This window comes from Hyaena hyaena, unplaced genomic scaffold (assembly GCF_003009895.1).
Source record: "Hyaena hyaena isolate Hyena2069 unplaced genomic scaffold, ASM300989v1 scaffold_388, whole genome shotgun sequence".
NCBI classification, from domain to species: Eukaryota; Metazoa; Chordata; class Mammalia; order Carnivora; family Hyaenidae; genus Hyaena; species Hyaena hyaena.
The window spans coordinates 535,278-547,831 of NW_024081021.1; the positions used below are offsets into that span (position 1 = coordinate 535,278).

Here is a 12,554-nt window from a genome sequence, read left to right on the forward strand (position 1 = left end):
GCTAGGGTGGAAAATAGAATAGAATCCCCCTCTACAGAGATAAAAAAAGTAAAAACTAGTCCGGATGAAATAAAAAATGTTATAACTGAGTTGCAATCTTGAATGGATGCCACGGCGGCAAGGATGGATGAGGCAGGCAGAGCAGCGAAATCAGCGATATAGAGGACAAACTTATGGAGAAATATGAAGCAGAGAAATAGAGGAAGACTAAAGCAAAAGAGTACAACTTAAGAATAAGAGAAATCAGTGACTCATTTAAAAAGGAACAACATCAGAACCACAGGGATCCCAGAAGATGAAGAGAGAGTAAAAGGGCCGGAAGGGTTGTGTGAGCAAATCATAGCGGAAAACTTTCCTAACCTGGGGGAAAGACAAAGACATCAAAATCCAGGAAGCACAGAGGACTCCAAGATTCAACAAAAACTGACCATAAATAAGGCATATCTTAGTCAAATTTCACAACATACTCAGGCAAGGAAAGAATCATGAAAGCAGCAAGGGGAAACAAAGTCCTTAGCCTACAAGGGAAGACAGATCAGGTTTGCAGCACACCTATCCACATAAACTTGGCAGGCCAGAAAGGAGTGGCCGGATATATTCAATGTGCTGAATCAGAAAGATATGCAGCCAAGAATTCTTTCTCCAGCAAGGCTGTCATTCAAAATAGAAGGAGAGTTTAAAAGTTTCCCAGACAAACAAAAATTAAAGGAGTTTGTGACCACTAAACCAGCCCTGCAAGAAATTCTAAGGGGGACTCTCTGAGGGGAGAAAAAACGGGGTTGGGAGGGGAGACCAAAAGCAACAAAGACTAGAAAAGACCAAAGACCACCAACAGAAACTCCAACTCTACAAGAAACATAATGGCAATAAACTCTTTCTTTCAGTACTCACTCTAAACTATGATGAACTAAATACCTTAACAGTAGGAGACTTCAACACCCCACTTACAGCAATGGACACAGATCATCTAAAAAGAAAATCAACAAGGAAATAATGGCTTTGATGACATACTGGACCAGATAGACTTAACAGATATATTCAGAACATTTCATCCTAAAGCAGCAGAATATACATTCTTCTTGCGTGCATATGGAACATTCTCCAGAATAGATCACATACTGGGACACAAATCAGCCCTCAACAAACACAGAAAGATCAAGATCAGACCGTGCATATTTTCAGACCACAACGCTATGAAACTCAAAATCAACCACAAGAAAAAATTAGGAAAGATAACAAATACTTGGAGACTAAAGAACATCCTACTAAAGAATGAATGGGCTAACCAAGAAGTTAAAGAGGAAATTAAAAAGTACATGGAAGCCAATGAAAATGATAACACCACAGCCCCAAACCTCTGGGATGCAGCAAAGGCAGTCATAAGAGGGAAGCATATAGCAATCCAGGCCTTCCTAAAGAAGAAAGGTCTCAGACACACAACCTAACCTTACACCTCAAAGAGCTGGAAAAAAGAACAGCAAATAAAACCTAAAACCAGCAGAAGACAGGAAATAATTTAAAAAAAATAAATGAGTTACATGTCCAAAAAGCCAAATGGTTGCAAGTGACACTTCTGGAATGGTTTTTGTAGAAACTAAGACTTGTTGGCTCAAACTGTGATTTTTTTCCTTGCACCTCTAAGTAATAAAAATAATATCTACTTTACATTAATGCTTTGTGACCTCATAAAATAGCACATCTAAGCTTTAAATGAAAAGCAATGACTCATACAATTTGCTTTGACTCTTAGAAACACATACAGTCCAATTAAGCCAAAATGTGCAGATGGACTAGGCTGTCAGTATGATTCTAGTTTCTACTCATGGAATGATTCCGCTTCCCCAGCCCTCCAACCCTCCGAACTCCCCCCACACCCCCAGCAAAACCCTCTTTTCTAACTGTTGCACATCATGCCTTACTGTGCAACACACACAATACCTACGTTTTTCCTGCCCTGTCTAAAAAAAAAGGTATTTCAAATAAACAAAACCACATCAATAACCATCTTAACAACCTTAGTTTCACAATCTTAAATTATAATCAGGTCCCCAAACTATCCCACTGGTATTCAGGTATCTAAGTAGCTATTCTTGAATTATAGTCATAATCACAATATTTGAGGCCATTTACTAGTTTACTCTCCAGACTCTCCATAATCCGTAACTATTCTCCAAAAAGAATATTGCTCTTGATTTCTCTTGGTATTTCTCAAGAGAACAAAACAAAAACAAATGATAAGCAAATTGTCAAATCACCTCAAAGCAAATATTTCAAGGTGGTTCAGCAGCTTTGGCCTGATTCCTGTGTCATATTAGGGAGCTGTGTATGTTTTCAAATCTGAAATTGCCACTAATTCAGTACTTCTACTTAATTTGATTCAATTCTCTAAGATTTACATAAAATGACTGAAATACACAACAGAGAACATTTTTAGGTTGAGTATATATTAAAAGCAACTAACAAACCTACAGAGAATAGTTTCAGTGTAGAAAAGTGTCCAGAGATATTTGACTTATGTTTAAACTTTATGTTACTACTTATGATAAAATTTCAAAGTGAGAAAATACAATGGGGGTCATAAGCCCAGACTGGCAAAAAAGGTCAAAATAGCTCAGTTTAAAAACAGGGCTACCTGTCAAACAATTCTCAGTGCTTTCATCTGATTGTGTTGTTTGTACACTACAATGGCTAAAGGTGAGACTTAGGCCCTTAAGACATTATATTTGACATTAGACATTAAAAATGTCTAGGTCTGGCTTCAAACTAAAAAGTGCACTATGAGTAAAATGGCTTGCTCCTCTTTACATGGTCCCCTTAATGGACTAAGTCTTGTAAGCCAAATAGCAAAATGGAGGCGGGAAGGTTTACTGCAATGATCTTTCTTATAAGAACCTTTGTCAACTGAACTACTCTCTTTCTTAAATGTTTGAGAGCGCATATGTGTGTGTGCACCCACATGTGCACACAAGCAGGAGAGGGCCAGAAAGAGTGGGAAACAGGGAATCCCAAGCAGGCTCCACGCTGTAAGTGCAGAGCCCAACTTGGGGCTTAAACTCATGAACCATGAGATCTCATGAACTCATGAACCTTGAGACCTGAGCCAAAATCAAGAGTTGGACACTTAGCCAACTGAGCCCCACCTGAAAAACTTTTTAAGAGAAGCAAAGGTCATTACGCTTTTGATTCATACTTACGGAAATACGCTCTATAGTAAAAATGTCTTTATTCTAGAAAGGAACTGAGTTATCAAAGAGAACTACTAAAAAGCAGTTACCTAGCAACCTAGCCTTGCAATAGAAAAAAAAGAAAACATGAAACATAACTAACCCAATTTGGTAATTTTTATTTTCTTCTCTCATTCGAGTCCTAGAAATTACAGTCTGAATAACCAAATCACTCGGATGCTGGTAAGTCTGTCGGCTGCAACCATAAATTATTTTATTTGAGGTAACAGTATCCTCAGCAGGAAAGTGGGGATTTATATTCCTTAACTCAGTTATACAGGTACATTGTCAAATATTTAACAGGATTTAGATATGGGATTGGATTCCAATACTTAAAAAATAAACTCAAACCTAATATTTCTTTATAGTTATAGCATCTACTATTTCATGTTCTCCTAAAGCAGAAAGATAGTACAAAGAATTTTGTTGTTAAGGCTAAGGAAATAGAGAATGTAGCCAAAGCCAATTAATTCCATTCAAGGATCAGATAAGTCAGGTATTAACAGTAGTGACACGCAAGTAAACTGTCAAAGACATTACTAATAGCAACAGTATAGGGCTGATATACCAGTGCACAGAGAAGCAAGGTATAACTTAACAATGCTTTTACACCTTAGGAATTTACTCATCACTTTGCTAGGGAAAGAGCATTAAGATAGAGTTCATATCTAAAAGTCAATACCACTTAAGCCAAATCTAAATTAAATAAGACTTGTCACCATCCATGGGTTTGTTTCCTAAAATCGTAGGCACAAATAATCAAGAATGCTGACATCACTACTGGTTTTCAGAAGAGGGGAAGGGAAGGAGACAATTATTACATAAACTCAGAAGTTATCTTTTAAAATAAAGACAATTTAATTTTGCAACAAATGTAGAAAAGTATAGGGGAAGGGAGAAAAAAGTTCTATTTATTGTAGAGTTAGGTAAACTTAAAATTGGCAATGAATGAATGAGGAACATACACAGCCTAGTATACACTTATAGTTCATATACAAGTTACCCTTGGCACAACTTACTGGGTTCCATGTAATGCCTCTAGACTGAATTTATATTTTTCTAGATCTTTAGAGGGCTAAAGGGACATTGGTCCACAGCTGTTAAAATTCAAGGGGTATAAATGTTAACATGTGTTTACTTTTCATCTTAACTTTCTATTCAACAGCCCTAAAATTTTTTAAAACCCTACCTCATTTCTAAGAGGATTAAGGCAAACTGTCTTTTTTCTGTTAAAATTCAAAATAGAACTTTTACAAAAGATCTAAATACAACTTCTACATGGAAATGTGTTTAAAAGTCTCAAGGTCACAAAACTGCTACTGCTAACTATAGACTGTAGTTATTCTAGGTAGATGAAACATATTCCCCTTTTATTAAAGATAAATATAAAATGGCTACATCGCATTTCTATTATAAAAAAGCTATGAATTTGATAACAAGTGTGCTCTGGTCTCATAATACCATGTTTAGTCTTTTTACACCTCCTTGAGATACATAATTTTCAAAAAAAAAACAGTTCCAATGGGAGAAAGAATGTTTAATAAATGGTGCTGAAACAAATAGCTATCTGTCTGGAATAAAAATAAAATTAGATCCTTACACCTCGCACCATATATAAAAATACATATATTACTGATGGATTCAAGAGTAAAAAATAAAAATGCAAGTACCCCAAATCCTACATACAATTTTAAAGGGTTCACAAACTCCCTAAAGCCCATCCATGGGTCTCAGGTTAGCACAAAGAGGAGTTGTTAATCATAACTTCTATTAAAATCTCAATACCAAATACCAGATGTGTTTTCAAGATCAAGTCACATGCAACAAATGAAGATGAACACATTAACTCATTGTTGTAACTTTATAAAATCTCCAAACTGGAACTAGAAACAGAGGCATGTCAATACAAATGGACAATGACTTAAAAAAAAAAATTACACCAATTTAAATAAGTTTGAGTGCATACTGTACAAGTGTATCCATGTCTGTTAGCCTTTCAGAAATATAAAATCAGCTAAATCTTTAGTACTTAAAATTCATTATGTGCAATGTTATTCTCAAACTTGATTAAAATACTTAATAAATACATGTTTAATATGAATTAACTGCAACATACTAAACATCTAAACATATAATAGGGATTCTATAATATTAAAATGCATACTTTCACCTGCATTAATCTCATACACAATGGAAAAATACTTGCAGATAATTAGCATTAAGAATGCAAATATATTTTCACTGTGGAAGAAAAATATTAAGATTAGAAATCATGTATTTGTGTAATCTACAAGGAAGTTGTAGATAGTCTACATTATGGTACTCTATTTTAAAATGAAAACAATTCAATATTTAACTTTACAACAAATTTACTCAAGGCAAAATATTTGTTTATTACAGAACAGGATCTTAAAGTAAGCAAGGCAACATTAGATCAACAATCTTAGATTTTTTTTAATGAAGTGTAGCTTTAAAACTGTAATAAAGGGTGAACATAAATTCTAACATGCTCTTCTCTTCTTATAAATGGGATGATGTAGAAAAGCAAAGCTTCAGGGTGTAGGGATTGGAACCATCTGTAAAAATTAAAAAACAAAGTTAGTAGTTTAATTCATCAAACTTTCAAGATTACTTTGAACTGGCAGAGTCAAGTATTTCACCTTTTTATACCATCAGGAGCAGAAACATAAAAAGGAAAATTTCTATGTAAGGAAAGGGGAAGATTACTTCTGCACAGTGCTCCCAGCAAGTAAGCTACATGAAAGGGACTCTCCACTGCTACATTCCTACTGCACTGAACATTATCTGACACACAGAGGCACTCAGTTTCTTAGTGAATTAATTAATTAATCATTACAGATAAATAGTATAGGATTAGGCTTATGTTCACCAGCAAAGCTCACTTTGTAGAATACATTAGAATGGCAGTTCCTCTATAAGAGGCAATGGGACTCTGGGAAATGGGACAAGATTGGGATGTAGAGGAAGGTATTGATAAACTGAAAAAGTTCTAGAAGATCTAGTATTAAATTCTAAAATTACTCAATAAAAACAGTATGTTCCACAAAAATTTTTCCATTTTATACATTTTTCTTTAACTTTTCAGACTAGAAGGAAATAATCTTCCTCATTTGATTATGCAAAGAAATAATTCTGGTATCTTAATATATTAAAAGCTATCATCCTTGGGGCACCTGGGTGGCTTAGTCGGTTAAGCGTCCGACTTTCGCTTAGGTCATGATCTCGCGGTTTGTGGGTTCGAGCCCCACGTCGGGCTCTGTGCTGACTGCCAGCTCAGAGCATGGAGCCTGTTTCAGAGTCTGTGATTCCCTCTCTCTCTGACCCTCCCCTGCTCACGCTGTCTCTCTCTCTCCTAGAAATAAATAAAACATTAAAAAAAATTTTTAATAAAAAAAAAAAAGCTATCATCCTTAAGGAAAAACATTCTTATAAAGGAAAAAAACATATAAATAACAAGTATTTGCATGACATTGAGAGGATAAAAAGATAAAATAATTGTTCCAGCCTTCAAGGAGTTTAAATTTCATACACTATCTTGACTATGTCTCAAATATGAATACAATTTTAAAGCCTTTAAAAAACCTTCTACTGAGGGGTGCCTGGGTGGCTCAGCTGGTTAATAAATGTCTGACTCTTGGTTTTGGCTCAGGTCATGATCTCACGGTTCATGGGTTCAAGCCCCATGCGGCCTGCTTGCAATTCTCTCTCTCTCTATCTCTCAAAAATAAACTTTAAAAATAAATAAATAAAAACCTTCTAATATTAAGCTATGATTCACTACTCAAATTTAGTTTTGTGACTAAAAAGTAAATGAGATATTCCTACTTATTTTTTATCTTTCAATTAAAATTTTCAAACATAAAAAAATTTATAGATTAGTATGACAAATCCCCATGTATCTATCACCTAACTTTAATAATAATAATTGTCAACATCTGGCATCTACCTACCCTCTACATACTTTTAGGGAGCTAGAATATTAGGAAAAAATTTTTTCTTAATGTTTACTCATTTTTGAGAGAGAGAGAGCATGAGTGGGGAAGGGACAAAGAAAGAGGGAGACACAGAATCCAAATCTAAGCTGTCAACACAGAGCCTAGTATGCAGCTCAAACTCACAAACTGTTTAATCATGACCCAAGCCGAAGTTGGATGCTCAACCGACTGAGCCACCCAGGTGCCCCTGGGAGCTAGAATATTTTAAAGTGAATCCTAGATATGTTATTCTACTCATAAATCCTCAGTGTGTGTATTTTTCCTTTTTTTCCTCATCACACCTAATGAAGTTAATAATATTTTTTCTTCCACTATTTAGAAAAATAAACTTTTAACACCCTTTAGATCTAGGATCAAAGTACACAGCACAAAGCTTCAAAAGTTAAATACTTGAGTGTTCTTTGCATGGTAGAAAAAGAGGCCATTTTAAACAGAGTGACAATTTCATTTGATACAAATCAAAACGAGTATTCTTCAAGGGGAAATGGGTAAATCAAATAAACTGTGGTACATCTCTACTATGAATAGCTACTATGCCTGTGCTTTAAAAAAAAAAAAAAGAAAGAAAAAAAAGTAGCTTTGTATGTGCTAATAGAGAAATAGCTCTAAGACATAGTAAGTGAAACCAGCAAGGCAAAGAAGAATATGCACAGAAGAACCATTTTGGAGCACCTAGCATCCAACTCTTGATTCTGGATCAGGTCATGATCTCAGGGTCAAGGGATTGAGCCCCACATTGGACTCTGCACTGAACACAGAGCCTGCCTGGGATTCTGTCTCTCTCTCTCTCTCAAATGAAAANAAAAAAAAAAAAAAAAAAAAAAAAAAAGATTCTCTCGCTCTCTCTGCCCCTCTCCCCAACTTGTGCTAACTAAAAAAAAAAAAGAAGAATTTTGTGGGGGCACCTCGACTCAGTCAGTTAAGAATCCAACCCTTGATTCTGGCTCATGATCTGACAGTTGTGAGACGGAGCCGCTCATCCAGCTCCAGGCTTGAGCGAGGAGCCTCCTTAAGATTCTCTCCCTCTCCCCAACCTGTATTGCATGTATGCACCTTCTCTCAAAAAATAAAATTAAAATAAAAAAAGGACCGTTTTATGTAATTTTAAGTGTCCATATATATACATACACTGGAGAGGAGGAATAAAGGAGACAAATAGATAAGAAGTTGTAGAAACCTTTAACTTTCATTTTGTACCCTTATGTGTTTTCAACTTTTTAAACATATAAATATATTACTTTCTTCTAAAAACATCAAGAGGGATTGTGGGAGCCAGCATCCAAGATGGCCTCAATGATCCACCCTTCTGGTATTCATAGCCCTGTACAGTCCCCTCCCACACTGTACTAGTTGGTCTGTGCAATAAAAATACAGTATAAATGACAGTATGTCACTTCCAAACATTAGGTTATAAAAGACATTGTGCCTTCTGTTTTGGTTTTTGCTCTCATCTTCCTTGGATCACTCACTCTGAAGGAAGCCAGCTACCATGAAATGGCCAATGTAACTTGACTGAACTTGCAAAGTGACCTTGGAAATGGATTTCCCAGTCCCTAAGCATGACTTGAAATGACTGAGGACCCAGACAACAGCTTGACTGCAATCTGGAGAGACCCTAAGCTAGAAATACCCAGCTAAAATGTCCACAGACTACTGACCCTCATCTTGCTGTTTTAAGCTGCTGAAAGTGGTAATCTGTTATACAAGTAATAGGGAACTAACATAGGATTGTGTGCGTGTGGGATTTGTATGCCTTTTTTCTTCATACTTCTCTACTCAAAAAAACAGTGTGTGTTATTTTGACAGTAACTACTATTGAATAATTACGACACAATTGTACTTACTTGGAACTTGGGGCATGCCTGGATGGCTCAGTCGGTTAAGTGTCCAACTTCAGCTCAGGTCATGATCTCACAGTCCGTGAGTTTGAACCCCACATCAGACTCTGTGCTGACGGCTCAGAGCCTGGAGCATGCTTTGGATTCTGTGTTCCGCACCCCGCACCCTCCCCCCCCGTCTCTACCTCACTTGTTTTCTCTCTCTCAGATATAAATAAACATTAAAAAAAAAATGTACTTACTTGGAACTCTTATCTGGTAGTGATTAAGTGCGGTAAGGGCTTCCACTGCATCAGTTTTGCATTCCCATTCTAACAGCCCAGAAAGTGTTTTGGCAGAAGCTAAAACAAAACAAACACAAATACAGTAGTTATTTGCTTGTCATCAGTTTAAGCAGAAAACCTAAGAAGAGGAATGTGCACTTACGTTTTGCATCAAACACTTTATATTTGATGAATGTAAGAACTTCATGGTCATTACATAACTGTCAAAAAAATGTAAAACTCCATTAAAAGTATGGCCAAAATAATAATATTCCTGCCTTTTTTTTTTTTTTAAGAAAGTAAACTTTATGGCAGCATTTAAGTCTGGCATGCATGAATTAAATCAAACATTTTTTAGATTAGTAAGTTCTATAAGAAAATCAACGAAAAAAAGTGATATTCTGTAAACTATGTAAATAATTTGTGCTGTAAATGAAACTACAGATTTATAACTGAAATATATATTCTCAGAGCTGACCAGGATTTATCTAGTACCTAAGGTAGGGAGTGGAGTTTCAGAAGATCAATTCTTTTCTGAAATATTTCCTACATTTAGGCAAAAAGTCAGGGATAGATAACATTTTGTTATGGGCAAGATTTAAGGGCACAGTAAAAGAACTCTGAATCCAGGAATAAGGTCTCTCATTCCCATTCCAACTCTCAAAAAGACTGAGTCATAAGCCAACAAAAGACTAATGTAGAATGGGGGCCAGAGAAGTACAATGATCAAAGAATGAACTATAAGATACCAAAAAAGTAACAGAATACTAGTAATATCAAAAGTAGATGAATAGAATAAAATAAGGATAAAATAGTCTAAATTTTAAAATAAGACAGAAGAACATTCTACACAACTACATGTCAGCAAGTACCTTCGTGAAAGTCTCCTCTGTGACGCACAGTGGAACATTGTAATAATGCAGCACGCACGAGGGCGGCTGGATTATATTCTTAGATGCTTGACCAGCACTTGTAAAGCGATTATTTTTGCTCATTGCAAAATCTTTGTAGCTACTTGTACCATCCTCCAGCTCAAATATTTGACTTGGAACAACTGAATGTTGTTTAGACACACTAAAGATTGGGAAGGAAAAAGGTACAAATCATACCTTGTTAGATAGAAAGCAGCAAGTAGGCAGTCTCAAAATGTTAATATACATGCCTGCATTCAATTCTAACAAATGAGACAAATGTAGCTATTTTAAATGTGGTTTAAATATTTAATATTTTAAACAATTATTTTAATATTTAAATTTAGTTTGAGTTATAATCCATCACTCATAGCTTAGATACAGTCTCATATTAGGAAACTTTACATAAAACTTGCCCATTTTTACATGCTGTTTTATGATAACACTAAAAACTAGGTATAAGTGAGCAAAACCTGAATTATATGACCCTAACATACTTTGTCTAAAATGGTAACATTATAGGTGCTAGTTTTAAATGTGCTCTCAATTATATTAAAATATTCTGAAATTGAAATAAATGTCTCTAATAAAAATGAAGTTTTCTTAATACTTTTAAAATTTACCACTTAAGATAATTACCAAACATTAAGTCTTTTCCCAAATAATTTGACATTGTTAAGGTGTGTGACAGCTCTTTCTACAGCATACTCATCACCCATTTCTACCAGTGCTGTACCAGGAATGGTCTTCATAAACTTTACCTGTAAATACAAAATCCCAAAAAGGTAACTATTTATTTCCCTTCTACAGTAACAGAATTTCTGAAAGATAGTATGATTTAAGTGGTTGATGTCAAATACAGAAGATCACCTGGAATCTTGACTTTATTCTGCTGTGCTATTAGACACTCCTAGTTCTTATCAAAATTCAACAGTTAAAAAGGGAGACGACAGCGGTGCCTGGGTGGCTCAGTGGCTTAAATGCCTGATTCCTAATTTTGGCTCAGGTCATTATCTCATGGTTCATGAGACTAAGCCCCATGTTCGTGAGATTGAGCTCCCACTGTCAGCAAGGAGCCTGCTTGGGATTCTCTCTCCTCCCTTTCTCTGCCCCCTCCCTGCTCATGTGCTCTCTCTCTTTCTCTCAAAATAAATAAACTTAAAAAAAAAAAAAGGATGATAATTCTATTATTATATAACACGATCAAGAAGAGCACAGGCTTACCCTAACTCTGTTATTTACTGTGTGTAGTTTGGGGCAATTTACTTCACTTCTCTGAGCCACAGACTTCCCTATAAAATGGAGATAATGATAACATCTAGTAGAATTCATTAATATTTATTCATTCAACAAATATTTATCAGGTGCCTAAAATGTTTTGATGAACACTCTGTTAGGTACTGGGGATTAATGGTGAACATAATAAACAGTCTTCTTGAAACTTATATCCTGGTAGGTAGGTCAAAAATTTTAAAGTAAATAATAATTACCAACTATTCAGAATGCTATTAAGGCAATACACAAGACACTATTAGAAATAATACAAGATGGCCTTGAGACACCACTGCCAGGAGAAAGGCTTTAAGAGGTAGGGGCACTTTCAAACACAGGCTTTACTTCACAAGTTCTCATGACATCTTGGACAGAGGCCATACTTATCCTCCTGTATTATTCCAATTTTAATATATAACAATGCAGTAATAAGGGTTAGATGGGTTATAGTACAATAATCATTCAGCATAGTACCCTACCTCTTGGAAAGTCCTTAAAATAGTTATTTCTGTACCACTAACATTCATGAGACCTTTAATACACTCCCTTATTTTAGCCTTAAGAATACTACAAACACATTTACACAACAAATGTAGCATAGCATTTACACCCACCCTGGCAACTATCCATTTTAATGGGCTATCCTGCCGTTTTTATATTGCTCCTGTATTTAAACAACACTCAGCTAGAGCAGAACTTTTCAGCTTTATTTGAAATCAACTGTCTTCTTGGGGTCAGAATTTCTATACACAGATTTAATCCAATAATATCCTACAATTCTAATAATGACTAAATGTCTTATATTAAATATGTAGCTCTTATATTCATAAATCTCAAAAAAGGTGAGGAATAATTAACTATATATATATGTCTTTTAAAGGCTTATCCTAGCTTGAGTTTAATGTGTCATAATATATCATTTAAAATGTTCAAAAATTTTTGATATGTAGGACTAGAATTGTTCAAATAGCACACAGAAAACTTTTGCATTACACAAAGTGATTTATGTTTCTAAATCATGAGACAATTA

The 12,554-nt window shown here is 35.2% G+C and overlaps 1 protein-coding gene and 1 pseudogene across 2 annotated transcripts in view; both read right to left on the reverse strand.

The window, feature by feature from the left end:
* Positions 1-5,070: 5,070 nt before the first annotated feature.
* The window catches only part of HNRNPLL (heterogeneous nuclear ribonucleoprotein L like), a 38,233-nt gene continuing 30,749 nt past the window's right edge, over positions 5,071-12,554 (reverse strand). For both annotated transcript variants that reach the window (XM_039251237.1, XM_039251236.1), the window contains 5 exons: positions 10,892-11,013; positions 10,214-10,415; positions 9,505-9,562; positions 9,321-9,419; positions 5,071-5,800 (listed from right to left, as the gene is read on the reverse strand). In XM_039251237.1, the coding sequence (XP_039107168.1) occupies positions 5,745-5,800; positions 9,321-9,419; positions 9,505-9,562; positions 10,214-10,415; positions 10,892-11,013 (537 nt within the window). In that variant the 3' untranslated portion in view covers positions 5,071-5,744. The remainder of the gene's footprint in view (positions 5,801-9,320; positions 9,420-9,504; positions 9,563-10,213; positions 10,416-10,891; positions 11,014-12,554) is intronic.
* LOC120244640 lies at positions 11,855-11,955 on the reverse strand (annotated as a pseudogene).